At 38.1% G+C, this 18,359-nt stretch overlaps 1 protein-coding gene across 1 annotated transcript in view; it reads left to right on the top strand.

Moving 5' to 3' along the window:
- Positions 1 to 18,359, top strand: part of lrp1bb (low density lipoprotein receptor-related protein 1Bb) — a 267,014-nt gene that overhangs the window by 228,505 nt on the left and 20,150 nt on the right. The window contains exons 67-81 of the mRNA XM_061053736.1: positions 3,977 to 4,093; positions 5,340 to 5,446; positions 6,929 to 7,061; positions 7,678 to 7,784; positions 8,000 to 8,132; positions 9,151 to 9,273; positions 9,470 to 9,592; positions 11,815 to 11,955; positions 12,247 to 12,381; positions 13,141 to 13,260; positions 13,453 to 13,694; positions 14,009 to 14,232; positions 14,630 to 14,736; positions 17,257 to 17,373; positions 17,577 to 17,750. Coding sequence (XP_060909719.1) covers positions 3,977 to 4,093; positions 5,340 to 5,446; positions 6,929 to 7,061; positions 7,678 to 7,784; positions 8,000 to 8,132; positions 9,151 to 9,273; positions 9,470 to 9,592; positions 11,815 to 11,955; positions 12,247 to 12,381; positions 13,141 to 13,260; positions 13,453 to 13,694; positions 14,009 to 14,232; positions 14,630 to 14,736; positions 17,257 to 17,373; positions 17,577 to 17,750 — 2,103 coding nt within the window. The remainder of the gene's footprint in view (positions 1 to 3,976; positions 4,094 to 5,339; positions 5,447 to 6,928; positions 7,062 to 7,677; positions 7,785 to 7,999; positions 8,133 to 9,150; positions 9,274 to 9,469; positions 9,593 to 11,814; positions 11,956 to 12,246; positions 12,382 to 13,140; positions 13,261 to 13,452; positions 13,695 to 14,008; positions 14,233 to 14,629; positions 14,737 to 17,256; positions 17,374 to 17,576; positions 17,751 to 18,359) is intronic.

Genomic DNA, 18,359 nt, shown 5'->3' with positions numbered 1-18,359 from the left:
AATCCAACTGAGTTCCTCCAGAAAACAATCTACATACTGTATATATGTATATATGTATATATGTATATATGTATATGCACACACACACCGACACCATAATGTTTGTCATGCTAGTCAATGGTTGCCGCAGGTCTTGCCAGTAAAATAACTGGTTTCTGTTCGTGGCAATGCAGAAGTCCGCGACCCGAGCTCCAGACCTCGATGCATGTTTCTTTTACTTTTGAGTTGCCAACTGCAGCTGGACAGAGTCCAAGAAAAATGTCCCCAAGGGGACAATCAAAGTATATCTTATCTTATCTTATCTTAAAAACACAGATTTTCCCAGTGTGCCAAACAGAGCTCTAAGTAAACTTAATGTTCTTTCATTTACAAGGTGTGATCACTTTACCGGCATTATAGCCAATATTCACATTAATCTAACAATATTTACAGTCAGCTAAACACAATAGCAGTTTTTCATTTAGGATCAATAGCATTTCATGGGGACGAGTATTGTATGAGTCCTTGAGAAGAGTCAAAGATGCTGGTAGATTGTTCCCAAAGGGTCGGTGTTGTAAGATGGGAACACTGTCACAAAGAGTCCATTAGTGTCATATTGTGATTGTTTGCCTGCTTTCGGTCCTTTGGGGTAGTGTGAAACAGATTCTTTGTTGGGGATTATCAGTTCTCTGAAAAACAAAACATGTTCTCTCATGCCAGCCTCATCCACTACAGTGTAAAGAGCCAGATTCTTTGATCAAGACAAACGCCCAAAAATGCAAAAATCTGTAAAATCAAACAATATAGAAATAAGTATTTGGACTGTTTCACTGTTCTGCTTCAATTGAAATGAGCTAGTTGAAACCACTATTCCCTCTGAAGTTTTCAAAGATCAAATGTGTCTGCAGTCATGAAAGATGATACAAGCTGTCAGTGTGTCTGTTGGCCACACTGTGCATGTATTGTCTCTCTCATTTATGTAACCCCCTTTTGTCTCTTAACGTGTTCTCAGTCTCAATAAATCAAAATGTTGAAATATCTGCAAGCAAAGCCCAAGATCAAGACTGACTAGAGGACTACTAGAAGAGTTGTTTTCATTTCTGTTTCAAGGACTAACCGTTTTCTTTTAACACTAAAAACTCTATTGATGGTTTTATGGGTCGTTTTTTTTTCCTTAAGCTTCCAGAAATCTGAAGTCAAACACTGAACAAATGGCTCTTGATTACAAAGAGGGAGTTCACTCTTCCTTACAAATACAAAAGCCAATACAAAGGACAGGTTTGAATGGGTTTTATTCCCAGCTGTGCAGACTGCTGCTGTCATTAACGTAAAAAAAACTAATTCAGAAAGGAGGAGCAGGAAGAGGAAGAACAGCAGGAAGAGGAAGAAGAGAAGGAGCAGGAGTAGAAGTCTGTGCGAGTAACTGACGTTTGAAGGACAGTCTCAGTAAAATAACAAAAGCATTAAAGACGAACAGAAAGAATAAATAATACAAATGTTTGAGTCTGTAAATACTAACTGGCTGACTATAAGATTGCAGCAGTCAGAGTCATATTGGTTCGTTGATCTCATGACTGAGAAGAGGGGATTTTTGCAAACTAAGTTATGTTGGACGGAAAAGGAGAATAGTGGAATTTTCCAGATACACCAAAACAACTATTCATAGCCAAAGACAATATCAATTAAAGCATCTCGTATAACGTTGTTGATTATCTATTGGCAAGAAGTTCTTGCTAAGATTAATTGGTGAGAAATCAAATTGAGTTTGTGGGTTGTGTTGCTTCAGTCCTTTACTGCCATATTCGATCAATTTCAAGTGCAGCAATGATCCAAGTCTTCCTTCAGTCAGACTGTTTTTCTGTTGTAGGTTCAGGATCACATCTCCTCCTACACTTCTCAGGTCTTGCTGCTGTTACTTCCTGTGCTGGTGTCACCTGCCTCATCTTGAAGCCTGCTATCTGAAGTTTTCAAATCCAGACGCTTTGTAGAGGCCCCATGGAATCTCATACACATGCACAACGTATAGCATTACCAAGAGATGCGTCGTGTTTTCAAAAGCCAAAGAAGTATGCATCAGGCGTTGTTCAGGGGCGATGGATGGGGCATTTCAAACAGGGCAACAGATTATATTGTTCACAACCCACATTATGAGGTTTAAAATTGACGGTAAATTGACACTGTGATATTATTCCATCATCCTTAGGAAGACAGAATATTTTAAAATTAGATGTCATTAAAATTTCAAATATGCAAAAACACCAAACCAGCTTTTTCACAAGTTCAAGGATATAAGGAATGATCGAGCATATTTAATATATTGTTTGATTAAAAGGTGTATTTGTCATCTTGCATCCATTGGCCCTTCCACCAAGTGTGTTTGTGTGTTTTGGCCAGATGTTGCTTCTTCATAACCTGACCTTTGGAAGTGTAAGAACAACTGTTGTCAGGAACAGGATTTTAATGAGAGTGTATACTTTGAAGTGACAGGTCTCCTTTCTATAGATTGCTCTGTAGGTAGGTTTAGGTTGGTTTCACTTGCATGTGAAGTTTTTGCGTCTGCTTTTATGTTTATTAATTTTTGAAGACTCCATCATCGTATTATTATTTTTTTTTATCCAACTACCGTATGTGTAATGTTTACTCCTGTCATCTGGTGATAAATCAACTCTGAAGTTCTTACAGTGCCAAAGACATGCTGCCATATAGCTATTTTATTTCCACTTGGATTTACCTCTGACCATTTAAGTCAGTTTTGCTTGTTAGCTTCGTAATGAGCCCTGACTTGGCAGGGAAATGTAGCTTTTTTTTTCCCAGTGTCACATCTTTTATAAGCTGTAAGTGACTGAGCTGCTTCCTAATGAATTACTGCCTTGTGTCCTCTGCTGCTGCTCTCGGCTTTCTCTCCCGATTCCCTCCTCCTGCTGTCATGTTTGAAAGAGATCCAGGCAGATTCTGCCATCCTCCTCTTTTGACGCATCTCTTGCCTAACTGATAACAGCGTTACCTTGGCCATTATCCCTGATGATGTCTGCACTAAAGTGACTTTTTAAAGGAAGCTCTCAGTATGACTTTGAAAACCCATTCTGGGGGAGTATTGCTGGAACAAATATTAAACCATGTGTACTTTTTTTTTAAATCATGCAGTTACTCTTGCATGATTTTAACTCTTGCCATGAATTTTAACACTGAAAAGCTCAATTTTATTTCAAGATTGAACAACTCACCATGATTTTTTAACAACTGCAAAGTATATTGGCACATACACACACACACGCACACACACACATACCCACATTAACTTAAATGTGTTTTTTCTCAAGTCATAATCCTTGAAGATGATTAGAGCTTGTTTTTATTCATAAAAAAAAATACATGTTCCCATAGTATTTATATTTTCATTTTCTCTTTTTTCATTGGAAGATTTTCTGAACTATTATTTTCACATTTTAAAAACAGAATCTGATCTGATCGAATCTATTATCTATGATTGAATATAAATGTGGGCGTTTTACTTCAATCAAATGAAAAACATTAAAGACTGAGTGGGTAATCGATACCCAGAAAAGCTGCTTAGCTGCTGTCAATGTCTTAAAAAGAATGTGTTGAAACTATCAGTACCTGTTTGTACCTGCTACTTGTTAGCACTGACGGGACACTGGCACAAAACACTAAAATGTACAACAAGCCAAACCCAGTTCTGCAGTGTTTGTTGTGTTCTTATATTCTCTTGCATGTTTTCTTGAAGAAAGTTCAATTTCTGCAACTTCTTGTCACAAATTCTGTGGAGGATGATTTGAAGCACAGTCAGGTATTTCATCTTACGGTGTGTTAGCCTCTGGTGTGCATACTGTGTTTTGAACTCGGTGTCAGAGTTGCTCGGGGAAACCCTGAGGAAATGATGATTACACGTAGAAAATATGATAGCAAGCACACCATTAATATTCATGCTCTTTGAAGCCATTTTCATCTTGCTGTTTGTTTGCTCCTCATGAAAAAGATGAAAAGACCTGCGGACCTCATGAATTCCGCTGCGAGAATAACAACTGTATCCCAGACCACTGGAGGTGTGACAGCCAGAATGACTGCGGAGACAACTCAGACGAGGAGAACTGCAGTGAGTACCTGGCTCCTTTACCTTCTGTCAGCTCTGTTTGTTCATTTTCATAAGTTGTTGACGATTTATACACCCGCTGAAGACTCAAAGACGTGGACTTCTCTGAAGACCCCTGAGTGCCCCTCCTCCACCATAACCACCCGAAGCCCCCTATCTCTCAGACACACACACACACACACACACACACACACACACACACACACACACACACACTTGTTTCAGTGAACCCTGGCTTATGAGCCGACAATTTATTCATTCATGTGCAACTCTTTCAAAACATGCTCTTATTGTCTGTTCTGCCTCTGTGAGATGTCAGAACTCCTCTCTCATCCCTTTAGGAATATTCACTAGTTTCATGTCCTATTTTTTTAATATTTATGAGCACTTTAAAAGACAACTTTTATTTACTTTTCAAATGAATAAGGTAACTTATTACATTTCAGATCTTTTGTGCATTTAACTCCTTGTGTGTGTGTGTGTGTGTGTGTGTGTGTGTGTGTGTATGTGTGTGTGTGTTTGTGCATGTGTGTGTGTGTGTGTGTGTGTGTGTGTGAGAGAGAGGGGAACTATTTGCCTGTATATCATACGGCTGTGTGCATACTCTCTGTGTGTTTTTGCCGAGCATGCATCATTTATGTGATTTATTAGGTGCTTATTCCCCGTACCTATTAATGTCACTTAAAATGCAAATAAAGGCCTGTCAAGTGTTGGCTGGCAAAGAATTAAGCAGGTGGACCAGCAAACAGGGGAGAGACTGCAAATCGGATTCTGCTGCAATGGCTGCTGGGAGTCTTTGTTTCAGCACAACTCATAACACACACACACACACACACACACACACACCCCCTGTGTTAGCTACCAGTCCATGATAACAAGCAGTGGGCCCGCACACTGGATCTGATGCAGCTGTTTAGCGGAGCCCTAATATTGTCCTCAGGGACAGGCTTTCACTAAATGATACAAGATCTTTTTTTTTTTTTGCTCAGAGAGTATATTGCCCCCTCCTCTGTGACAGCAGCAGCAATGAATGTATTTACATCTTGATCTGCTTTGATAGTTTCTCCATTTCTGATACAACACGACACTCATTACTGAATTCATCGAAAAATCATTAGCATGTTATTCTAAACAAGGGCTATTACACTGATAACTGCGTCGGTTTGTTGTGTCTCAAGATGGAAGAAAACGTGTCCTATTTATTTAAATCTATAACTAATTGTTTGTTTGTTTGTTTGTTTACACTTAGAGCCCGTCACATGTAACCACAAGGACTTTGCTTGTGCCAACGGTGACTGCATCTCCTCCCGATTCCGCTGCGATGGAGACTATGACTGCCTAGATAATTCAGATGAGGTCAGTGTTTTTGATATAAGTTAAAATGACTTATAGATCAAAACGAAATGTAAATCCATAAAAAGTGCTCCTTTTGTTGTACAAATATCAACCCTGACACTAAATTCAGAATAATGTACTCACGCTTCAAAAGGACATTTTTCTGTAGTATCTAACCGTTTGTTAATGTTCTTTTAAGATAATTTGTTGTCATTAAGGGGTCACTACTGGCTTGTGTAAAAATGACAGTTTAGTTTAAACAAAATGAAATATCATGAACATTATACAAAAGACATGGATGGGAATTACACTTGCAAATTACAGTGTGCACAGAATTAATTACAATATATACTTAGCAGACTGTAATTTAGTGGGTAATTGATCTTCTGTAATGTGTGTTGGTGTCTGAGCTTTTAGCCCAAGCATAGAAAGGCAAAACATATCGGATGGCAATGTTGCCACTTGCAAATAAAATAATCCCATTCAACAAATAACTCATTGTGTCAGGACAAATCCCCGCTATATTGTTGCTACACTCCAAAACAATGCTAGACGGAAAGTATTGATGTGATGAGCTTTTGTATTTTCAGGTACATTAGTGCACTAAATACCCAGTCTCTTTTTGCTTTTTACCCAAACAAAGACTGCTAGTTTTGTTCATAAATATGCATGAGTATCTTAATTTCTTAAGCTTTGAATTACCATTGTAATTCAACACTCTTATAATCTGTAAAGAAAAATGTCTTCATCTAGCATGGCATGGATATGCAGAGATTTTTTTTTCCATTCAGACAGAAAATGCCCCGTCAGTGGTAATGATGCAAAGCAATGTGTAATTTGAGGACAAAGGTTTGCTAATATCCTGCATTCTTCTTCTGAATGTATTGCTCTGTTCAATATTTTCAGCACAACTTTTCTATATAATCTGTCTCCATATAATGAAATGCAACCCTACTTACACAATGAAAAGCAGAACAATGCTAGCTGTTTGGGTCAGAGCAACATGTAGTTTAAGGAAAGAAAGCTGTCTTTCAATCAACATTCACAGTGAATGTTAAATTATTTGTAACGGCTCTCGTTGGCCAAATTGTCCATCCTTTTCTTATTTTAACATCCAACCTTTCCCTTTAAATGGAAGAACACAGTGGAGAGGAAATAGATTGATAAATTAACATTAAAGTTTAAAAGAATGTACTGTACTCTTATAGTAACAGGCCACAAACAGTGGTCTTCTTAAGGGGTTGGTCGTCTCTCAACTGTAAGACTAGAAAAGGGCTATATAACTCCATTACCATTTACTATTTACCTGCTCAATCCTCTTGAAGCTGCAAAGCTAAATTAATGACATTGACCAATCATTTTGTAATTCTCAGTGTTGGGGACACTGTGTTCCAAAAGGCAAGATCTCAAATGTCCACATGCAGTTAATATGCATTGTAAGATGATTGTATTTGGACAATAATCAATCTATTTATGCTGTGTTTTTAATGTATTTGTTTGCAGAAAGGCTGCGAGGAACGATGTGCCGAAGACCAGTTTCGCTGTCAAAATAACCTTTGCATCTCGCTTAAGTGGCTGTGTGATGGTCAAGAAGACTGCAAGATGGGGGAAGACGAAAAAAACTGCCAGGGAACAGGTTCAAAACTTAATGAATCTTATTTTTTTAAATATGACATCACACATTAGTATTCCTGAGTTGAACTTCATAATCGAGTTAGTGCTTAGAACATTACCTTTTTAATGACTTGTGTCATATATCTCATGATCAATATGGGAATACCAACGTCTTCAAGTTTCTTACATAGAGTTTATAGTAAGGAACTGTTTTTGATTTGACATTAATTCCATTATTTTTAACCCAGACCAAAACTTTAACTAACTTGTGCAAAGATATTTTGTCCAAAATACAATGTACATGTTGTATGCAGTTATAAGTAAAACTATCAAATGATTTTGTGTAGGAGTAGATTTGCTCTTTTGAGTACTGCTGTCTATTCGTGGACAAGTACTTTAATGCACTTTGTTCAGCGGCAGCTAATACACACTATAGAACCTGCAGAACAGCAGCATTAAATGTATTTTGGGGTGATGAGTTCAAGTTGTTTCCTGTCAAGAGCCACATTTTAAGTCAGCATTACCTTTGTGTGGATTTTTCTCCTTGTCATACAACAATAAACTGTAAAGGTCTCACCTGCATGATTTCTAGCCGAGAGAAGGCAAGTAGTTGACTGATATATATTTGCCCTTTTCAGTGGTCCCTTCATGTTCTGTGAATGAGTATGTGTGTGCCAGCGGAGGGTGTGTGTCAGCCAGCCTGCGGTGTGATGGACATGACAACTGCCTGGATGGCTCAGACGAGGTCAGTCCAGCTTCATGAGACTCATAAAGATCAACCCAAAAATAATTTGTCTTTTGAGAAATGCAACTTTTATGGTGAGGGGGCAGCCTGTTCAATCATAGATCAACATTGGTGAATACATGAGTCATTCAGTGTTTTAGATTCCTGTGATTGCTGACAACATCACTAGCAGGACCCCTTTTTATGATTTATGGTGTTTTTTTTTTTGCCACCAGATTGGCTGTGTGAAGGAATGCAGAGAAGATGAGTTCCTCTGTCTGAATCGTGCCCACTGCATCCCCAGGCGCTGGCGCTGCGATGACGTATTGGACTGCATGGACCACAGTGATGAGGAAAATTGCAGCCAAGGTACGCACGTTGTGACCTTAAATGAGAGTGTTTTTGGCTCTTGCTTTGGGGACTGAAATTATGGGTTGAATTAAAAATAATATTATCATAGGCTAACCTAAATCTTCGAATAGACTTTAAAATGTACTATCTGGAATGTCTTATCACATAGTGTATTTCATTAAGTCATGTGAACCATTTTAAACATCTAATGTACAGGGGAAGAGAACAACAGAGAAAAAACATATTTCAGGTAACCTTGGAGGTAATAGAGGTAGAGGTGGTGATTTAAAAGTTGGGATGAGGTGACAGAAGGCATATATGGTAGAGGTGGGGGAAAAAATCTATACAGTATAGTGTCAATATTTTGTGTGCCGATATTATATCGTCTCATGTTGGCCAAGTATCAATTTTTACTATGATATTTTAAATATATATATATATATATATTTTTTTTTTTTAACTTCTGAAGGGGTTGCACAATTCATTTTGAACAAGTTGCATTGTTATGAATTCCTGTTAAAGTTGGATTAGACTGAAATACCAACAGTTCAGATTGTGAAGTGCATGCAGCCTTTTACAGGGTTTTAATATCATCATAGTGTTGGTCAGTCTGTGGGCTTGACTCCCACTCTGTATGAATAAATCAACTCAAGAGGGATGAATAGACTGAGATTTGTTTCTTATTTGACCAAACAGTTCTTGATTTAGTTTAGTGTAGTGGACATAATATGCAGTTAAAAAGCTTAATCGCAATATATTGTATCACAATACTCAGCATATCGCAAAATGTTAAAAATCGCAATAGAATAGTATCGTGTCTTCAGTATCGGGATAATATTATATCGTGGGGCCTCTGGTGATTCCCACCCCTAATGTATGGCATATTGACCCAGGGCTGTCTGAATCATTATGTGAAATGAGTTACTATTATAATTTTCTCACAAGAGTTTCTGAATCATATCCTCTATTCCATTGAATGCACTTTTCTAAATTCCTCCTGGTATCAAGTATTGCGGACTATTCTGTTTAATTGCAGGTGCATTCTTCTGCCGAGCTGATGAATTCATCTGCAACAACACGTTATGCAAACTCCACACATGGGTGTGTGATGGCAAGGATGACTGTGGAGATAACTCTGATGAAGATTCAGACATGTGTGGTGGGTTTGATATTGTCACTTTCATTGGAACAAATTTGACGCATTTTTTATGAGGCACAACTTTTCTGTTTTCCAAGCGGGAATATTTTAGTGTTTTTTTTTTTTGTTTTTTTTCACAAAACATATCAAATCATTGTTTTTCCTGTGTGTTTTGAAAGACATATCCATTAGTTTGTTTGTGTCCTGTCATCTCTAGCGAAGCTTCCCTGTCCTCCTACAAGGCCCTTCCGTTGCAGAAATGATCACGTGTGTCTACGCGCAGACCAAGTGTGCAACAAAGTGGATGACTGTGGTGACAACTCAGATGAAGAAGAGTGTGGTGAGCACAATTGCCCTAATACAGCACTGATATTTAAATCAAGCAAACGTTTATAAGAAATTGCATCTGAAGTTATGGGCATTTTATTCACCACACGACTGAAGTCTCGGTAATCTTATAAACAAGAACCCCTGATGCTCCTGCCCCCACAGGGATGCAGTTATTTGTTTATTAAGATATGAGAGTTTAAAATATTAATTTGGGCTGGCATAGTGTTTGGTCATAACTTCAAAATGTGGGTGACTTTTTGATGATGACAAAAAGGTTAAACAAGACCTAATTCTTTACTAAAAGGTAAATGGACTTCAGCTTGTATTGAACTTTTTTAGTCTTCTGACTACTCAAAGTGCTTTTACATCACACGTCACACCTACACATTCACACACTGATGGCAGAGGCTGCTGTGTAAAATGTTTAAAAAGTATTAACTATTCCCATTCATACGCTGCTGACAGAGCAGCAGGAGCAACTTGTGGTTAAGTGCCTTGCCCAAGGACGAATCTGACATGTGGCTGCAGGAGCTGGGGATCGAACCCCTAACCCTCCGACTGAGAGATGTCTGACTCTACCTTCGAGCCACAGCCGCCCAGCAACCCACAGTCCTAAATTAACTGTGATGTTAACTTGTGACTTTTTGTCACATTTTGTTTGTCTGTAAGGTCAAATTTTAAGTTAGATTATTATTTTAAACTCCAATTAATTAATTACAATGAATAAAGCTAATAGAGTGAATTCTATCCAGGAAAATGTATTTGTGTCAAATATGTGTTTATTGAGGCTTTATTATAAAAAATACACATTTATCATTTTTAATTTTATTTCAGTTTTTTTGTGTGTAAAAAATAGCTTTATTTTATTCTCCAGTGTGCCTAAATAATGGCCCTTTAATTGTGTCCTGACGTGTAACCTCAGTACAAGCCGCCTGCAAACGACAGCACAGAGCAGACTGGAAAAGGAAGGGACAAATCACTTGATTCATCTTTCATTCTTTCTCCCCCTCTTTCCTCCATGCATCTTCCTCTCTGAATTCATTGGTACACCCATTCATCTCTTACCTCACTCCATTACCTTTCACCATTGTATGCGTCTTTCTTCCATCCATCCTTTCAAGCTCACCTCAATCCCACAGTTCCCTCCATCCGCCTCTCCATCACTCCTTGATGTCCTTCTATTCCTTCTCTCTGCTGTGCTCAGGCTTGGTGCTCAGCTATGAGCTATGGAAGAAAATGTACACTTATAGTTATGTAAATTGATGAGGAAACAATGCAAAAGTAAAACTAGCCTAATATAGACTGTTTTTGTAGGCTACATAATTATCAAGCTGCTGTCACTGGGATTGTTTACAATCTTTTTTTAAATGTCCAACACATTGACAGTGGGCATCCACTATCAGAGCGGATAAGCAATTCACCAAAGTAATCTGGGACATTTGAATATTATAATTTTATAATTAAAAATACAGTATACAGTGTTTCCCCTACCATTATATTGGGGGGTAAAAAAAAATAAAAATAATAATAATAATAAAAATTTTTTTTTTTTTTTTTTAAAGATTTATTTTTGGGCTTTTTGTGCCTTTATTGTAGAGATAGGATAGTGGATAGAGTCGGAAATCAGGGAAAGAAGTCATTTAAGGATACCTTTCTGATAGAAAAGGACAGCTGTCATTAAAAGTAACACATGAATACCAAGATTCCTTCAAGTGTTTGTGTCGTCGTGTTGCCGTGTCGGCATGTCGGCTTGTCCCCACCCCCCCAACGCTATAAACCTAGGGGAAACACTGGTATAGTAAAGTTGAAAGTAATAACATCCAGCTCCAGCAGTCCACATGTCAAACTGTCCTTGGGCAAGACACTGAACCTCAAATTGCTCTTGAATGTCAAAGCCAGTAGTGAATGTGTATGAACGGGATTAGTTAATACTAAACATAGCATCCTCTGCCATCAGTGTATGAATGTGTGTGTGAAAGGGTTAATGTGTAATGCAATGTAAAAGTGCTTTGCATGGTCAGAACTCTACAAAAGGGCTGTTTATGTACAATCCATTTACCGTCCAAATAATTGTAAATAAGCTCAAATTCTATTGGTCACATTTCTAAATTTGCATCTTCTACTACTTTATCTTTTGAAACATAAAGTTGAATATTCCGACATGAATATTTGATACAGCATGAGTGTGGTTACGAGCTGTCTTTTAAACTGACATTTTGTGTACTGAAGCAGAGGTGGTGGCTGGTCGACCTCGGCCCTGTGGGAAGACAGAGTTCACCTGCAGTAACAGACGCTGCATCCCGGTCCAGCTGCAGTGCGACCTCTTCAGCGACTGCGGTGATGGCGGCTCTGACGAGCAAGACTGCAAGGCCTGTGAGTGCTGCACCAGCTGACTCTAGCTAACAGATCAAAGAAGCTTTTTGGCTGAGATGAAAAAAACCGAATGTCACTATGATGTTATCAGGAAGAGCAGCAATCTCCTCATTTTAAATGTGATGTTTTGTTATTTATGGTAATATATGTATAACCGTGTTTGAGATGTGTCTTGTTTCTATTTGAAAGATGATGATGCCCTCTTGGCTTTTGCACATCAAAAGAAAAACACAGCAGGTGTCTAAGATGCAGAAGACTGAAGTGTAATCAAAGTCCTGTGTTTATTTGTAGTTTCCAGTGGAGATGTGTGCGAAAAGAAAACAAATCCATGTGGAGAGGATGCTATTTGCAACCAGACAAATGCTAATGCTGTATGCCAGTGCAAACCTGGCTTCAAGAGGAACCAACAAACAGGCCTATGTGAAGGTAATGTGTAATCTGTTTTATTTTGAATTTCTAGCTGTGTTTGTAAAAGGAAATGGTACAATGATCCTTTCTTAATTCAATAAATTATTTTCCTACCACATGTCACACTAAACCATGTTTAAGTCACAGAAATGATCTGTTTTATTGACCAAATACTGCAAGGAATCAGCGATACGCTATATTTATATTTATTTTATCAGTGTAAAAACTCATTCAAAACGGCAAGACGCACAATAAATTGCGGGAGCTAAAAGGAGGTCTACCAGTACTCTGCCTGACATCAAAATGACATCAGCTTTGAATAGATTGCAACAGACCTCTTAACCAAATAAGCAGTTTGTGCAAAATAACATTTGACAAAATATTTAAATACAATAATTATAGCAGAGAATGATTATGCTGTAAATTCTATAAAAAAACACAGATATCTGTTCTTGTTTCCCAGTTGATAGCTTTTTCTCTGTTACATTTTGCCTCTGTGCATAGAAGTCATTTACTGCCAGCGTACACTCTAATTTCCTCTTTACTAATGGGACCAGGCCAGTGGTTGTCATAGAGGAAATTAAAATAAGGTTCATAATTTGTTCTGGCTTATCGTGTCGTTAGCAAAGCCATGTTTGTCCCTGGCTCAGCCGTCCTGTGCTGTGATGTACTTCTTATTTATTACCCATTGTCTCTGAATGCTTATCTTTGTTGAATAAAATATGAATAACTTTTCATAAATAACCTGTTCCTAAGTGAATCCTTCTTTTTCTCCAGAGATAAATGAATGCCTGCAGTTTGACACATGTCCTCATTACTGCACAAACACTAAAGGATCCTTTAAGTGCACATGTGACCGCAATTATAAGGACATCAATGGCAACTGCATAGCAAAAGGTATGATTCTCTAGTTTATTATCAAGCATGCTATGGTGTAAACATACTCCTTGTGACATTGATGTCATGTTATATAATTACATTGTACAGATAAATGTGTGTGCAATTTGCTTTACCTTTTGTCCAATACCCAATTGGAATTGTCCTAATTGTCTTTCTTTCTTTCTCACATATGTATTACTCACCATGCAGGACCTGAAGACCGAGTGCTCTACATCGCTAATGACACTGAAATCAGAAGTTTTGTGTATCCGTTTAACCAGAGCCAAGGACACAAATTACTCACTCATATTGAGGACAATGCCCGTATCATTGGGATGGACGCCCTGTTTCACCACCAGAAGTTTATCTGGGCTACCCAGTTTAACCCTGGTGGAATTTTTTACAAAGACACTCTAGAGAGAAGTCAAAGTAAAACAAACGTCAAGAACATCGTAAGTGTACAGTATCTAACCTGTTTGTTTACGTACTTTACATACTTTGAAACATAATAATCCCAAATAAATCCAAGCGGGCCTATGCCATCTCACCACATAGACTACAAGCATTAAGCTAAACAGTCTTAACTGATTAATTGCTCATATTATTCATGAATTCGTAATAAGTTGATAAAAATGTACAGCTAACATTTCAGTCATTTCATACAGCAGACTCACTAGACTAAATGTATCATCACTGTGTCTTTTAGGTGAACTTGTGAACTAAGTTTGAATAGAGCATCTTAATTTGTGAATATTTTCGGTTGCAGTGTTCAGACTTTCGTCGACCTAGAGATATTTCTGCTGACTGGATCACAGGCAACATTTATTGGACCGATCACTCTCGGATGCACTGGTTCAGCTATTACACAGCCCACTGGACGAAATTACGGTATTCCATAAATGTGGGGCAACTTAAGACGCCAAACTGCACTCGCTTGATTACCGACATAGCGGGAGAGCCATACGCCATTGCTGTCAACCCAGCTAGAGGGTAGGTCATGCACAAAGTCACTTTTACTTACATTACTCACAACACACGCCCTTCACATAGGTGTAGTTTTTAGGAACATCCTGATAGAAACACTATTTTCATCCAGCAGGACATTAACAAGCAGGTAATTAACAGTTCTCAACCCTTCTAGCTCCAACTACTATGAAAAATGACTAATGCTCATTACCGAGTGTTTTACTAAACGTCTGTCAGAGCAGCTCGACTTTTTACACGAGCAGAGTATCAAAGGCTCTCAAAATGAATCTTGACAATTTACAAGTGTAATGCAGACATTCTTTTGACTTTTTCTTGGCTCTTCAAAGGCGTATGTCTGTGCACACAGTCCACACTTTATAATTAACAGAAAGTGAAGTGGTATTTCTCTTTATGTGTGCAGGATGATGTACTGGAGTGTCATTGGTGACCACTCTCATATAGAGGAATCAGCCATGGATGGCTCCTTGCGCAGGGTCCTCTTGGAGAAAAATCTCAGGAGACCGACTGGTAGGTATTTTAATATCCATATATTATTCTTTTTTTCTCCGATATATTCTTCCCTGCTGTCACTTTGTTAGTTTGATATTTTAAAGAGCTTTCTCGTGAAAATCTAGTTTTTAACCTTGTTAACACGTCCATATGGTGTTTTTCATCTGCTCCGAGGCATATCAGGAGCATTATAAGCAGTCAACAGTCATGGTTGAGCACTTCTGCTTTGAAACTGTAGTGTAGTCTCAAATGTGTTCAGACAAGCATGCTCCTGTCAACAGGTGTATCTAAGTCTTGTTATTCTTTCAAGTTAAGTTTCACTGTCAATCTGGACCAAGGTTTATCTAACATTAGCAAATGATTACTTCTCTTATAATGTATTAAAGCCAAAAGCATGTGTAATATACTTCCATTAAACATCTGACATAGTAGATTACGCAAACAAGATCACATCACCATCCTGATGTGTCAACTTGGTTCAAGCTGCATGCATGTAGCAGAGGGTTTGTGTGGTGTGTGTGTGTGTAGGCTTACATACTTTGTGTGTCTGTGAATTTGATTATATATGTCACCGTATTTATTTCACAGATATCTCTTGTCCTTGGCGAGATACTGTACCATCAGTTTCTCCTGGAGGCATGGCCATCGCTGTATAAATGTGATTAGTACTGATGGGCAGTTGGGCACTTTATGTAGCAGCATCTATTTTAAACGTGTGACTGTGCATGAAAGGGTGAATACCACATGTCGGGTAAAAGCGCTTTGAGTGGTTGGAAGACTAGGAAGAGCTATATAAGTGCAGTCCAATTACCATTGCCATCACTCATTCTGTTGGTCGGGAGTAGCAGGAGACAACATGTTGGACTTGAAAAAATAAAGGAAATGCACACAGATTTCAGGTTGTTATTGCAATCAGACATTTTACTCACTTCTTTATGAATTGTGCTGTCTGGTGATCGGTTTAGGCATTTTCAAAGCCAAAAAATCTTAACTGACTGATCAGACTTTATAGAGAATACATCTTTTCATCTCAGTTTGATTGTGTTGTTTTAGGGCTACAGTTTTTTTTTTTTTTTACAGATGAGTTATCCTCATTCCCTCTCTCTTCTCATGGCTAAAACAGTACCAGCATTACTTTGGCCAAGTTGTGGTTACCATTTTTGCTTCATGGCTAGCTTACACTGACCGAAAGTGCTTTCATATGTCCTCAACGGTAGATGTACAGTATATGGAATAAATTAGCCTTTCGGTGAGCCTATCAGTAATGCAGGAGTAAGTTTCTCACATATAGTCAGCCTGGACATTGTTTATGGCAACACCTAGATGCCACATGACATCATTTATTTTACGGTAAAACCAACCCTTGGGTGAAGCCATGAAACTTCAAGCATTTCCCAGATCTCTCCCAGCTTTGTATATGTTGTAGACCATCATCATGTGACTTTGAGGACAACCAAGTAAAATCCTGGCAATGTACTGAATCTGTTATGTGGCTAATAAAGCTATGTTTGTTTTGTCCTAGACTTATGAGCATTTAGCCATAGTATTTCTGAAAAGCTTAAGTGATGGCTTATGTAAAAGAGATTTGTTTTATTCATTATTGGACATCAGATTTGATGAGCTGACAAACTGATAATGTGGTTGAAGGGGAAAAAAAGCTGTTAATTTCCTTTTTTTCCGGAAGCAGGCAATGGACATCTAAAAACAACACTCCATCATTGTGATCATGCGACTTCATTGTTTGAAACTCCATAATTAAGAACAATTATCATGACGGACTAATTTGTCATAACAACATTATCAATAACTAAGTAATCAATCTGCAGGCCAGAATATCAAAATAAGGCTGAAGATTCTGCCTTCTCCCACTTTGTTTGATTGGGATAAATACATAAATTATGTCTTTTTATTCATGCACTGTAGATAGAGTACTGAAAAGCCAGTGCAGTCACACTCTACTAAAGTATGTGTACCATCTTAATGCCTTTAAAGTTTGATGTGGAAAAAACACCAAGGAAATGTAAAAGTTAGAGATACTTTTCAGCCTCGAGGAATTTCTTGGTGTGTCTACAGGGAGACACTTAGGACTGATCTAGTTTTGAAGAGCTGCTTTGGCCTCCTTTAATTCAAGGGACCAATGCTCTGTCTTGGTCACAGAAAGGGAAATTCATCATTTGGGGAAAAAAGCAAACCTATTTAAATGCCCCAGCCAGGTGCTAAATTATCCTGTCAGACTTTAGGGAGAAGTAGAAGTGAATCTCTTGTTTGAAATTGAAATGTAAGCACGCCTACACTCATCAAAAGTGCACTGCACAACTAGGTGGTAGATCTAATATGCTATATTGACACAAGCAAAACAAATGTTGAATGCAAACAGCCAGAGGGAGAATGAAACAAATGAAATCTATTCGCCACATCGCGTTGATCTGCTACATATATAACTATTCTGACCTTAAGGTCTCCTGTGCTGAGGGACTCCTTGATGATGCCTGTGTAATTTGTCAGGTAAATAAATGTATTTCCTACATCCTCCCACAGGGCTGGCCATTGATTATTTCAACCAGCGATTATACTGGGCAGATCCTGAGCTTTCGCAGATAGGGAGCATGAGATTGGACGGCTCAGACCCTCTGGTGACAATCAGCAACAGACACGGTAAGAAAACCAGCAAAGCAAAGCACAACTTCTGTTAAAGACATTTTATTCATGCTCCACATCAGTTTACTCAACTTTTTTTTAATCAAATAATTACAACCAATGCACTGCCACAGGATACAAACTTCCAGTTTCCCAACATGTAAAGTGTTCTGAGGAGTTAACCTTCTGTTATCTGATTCCTTTCTCTTTTGGATTTACAGGAATTTCACAGCCATATAGAATTGATATCTTTGAGGACTACATCTATGGAACTGGACTTAAGCATGAGCTCTTCAAGATTCACAAGTATGGCAAACAGCCAGTGGAATTTCTCAATTTGGGTATTGAGAAGCCTACCAATGTTTTGATCTCCCACCGTTACAAACAGCAGGATGGTATGTTGTCTTTAAGATCAGTCCTTTTTTAAAGTATTATCAAGTAACCATGATGCATTCATATAAAGGCTGCCAAATGAATACAAAAATGAATCGCTGAATAATATATAGTTAATCGAGATAAATCACATTTGTATGTTGTGTGGTGCTTTTATTTTGTATTTTTGTACTGCCTTAAGTTAATGGTACCCTACTCCCTGTTTGGATACAGACCTGCTTTTATTTTGAAAGAGACTAAGTGGTAAATATCCATAGTTCAAAGGTTCCCACATTAACTTAATGTCACAGAAAAATGTTCTAAATAAATAAATGAAAGCAGCTAAAGGGAATGTTCACCAAAGAAATATAATGTTTGTTATCACCTCTAGGATATTAATGTCTGGGAGTTTTTAAAGTTAAATGAGCCATTCGAAGGAGCAGAGGAGACATTCTTTTCCATCACTGTGGCTACACAGTCTATGCTACAGGGAGACTCTGCGGTGGCCTATCTATGGTGCGCCAAAAGGGGCAGAATAGCATGTGATTAATACGACTTGAAAAATGAATGCATTCGTCCGGGACCATTGCAATTAACACGTAAACACTGACAGCCCTAATTCATGAACATTA

Source organism: Labrus mixtus, chromosome 13 (assembly GCF_963584025.1).
Source record: "Labrus mixtus chromosome 13, fLabMix1.1, whole genome shotgun sequence".
Lineage (NCBI taxonomy): Eukaryota > Metazoa > Chordata > Actinopteri > Labriformes > Labridae > Labrus > Labrus mixtus.
Note: the sequence above shows the minus strand (reverse complement) of the source record. Positions and strands in the feature narration are given on the sequence as shown.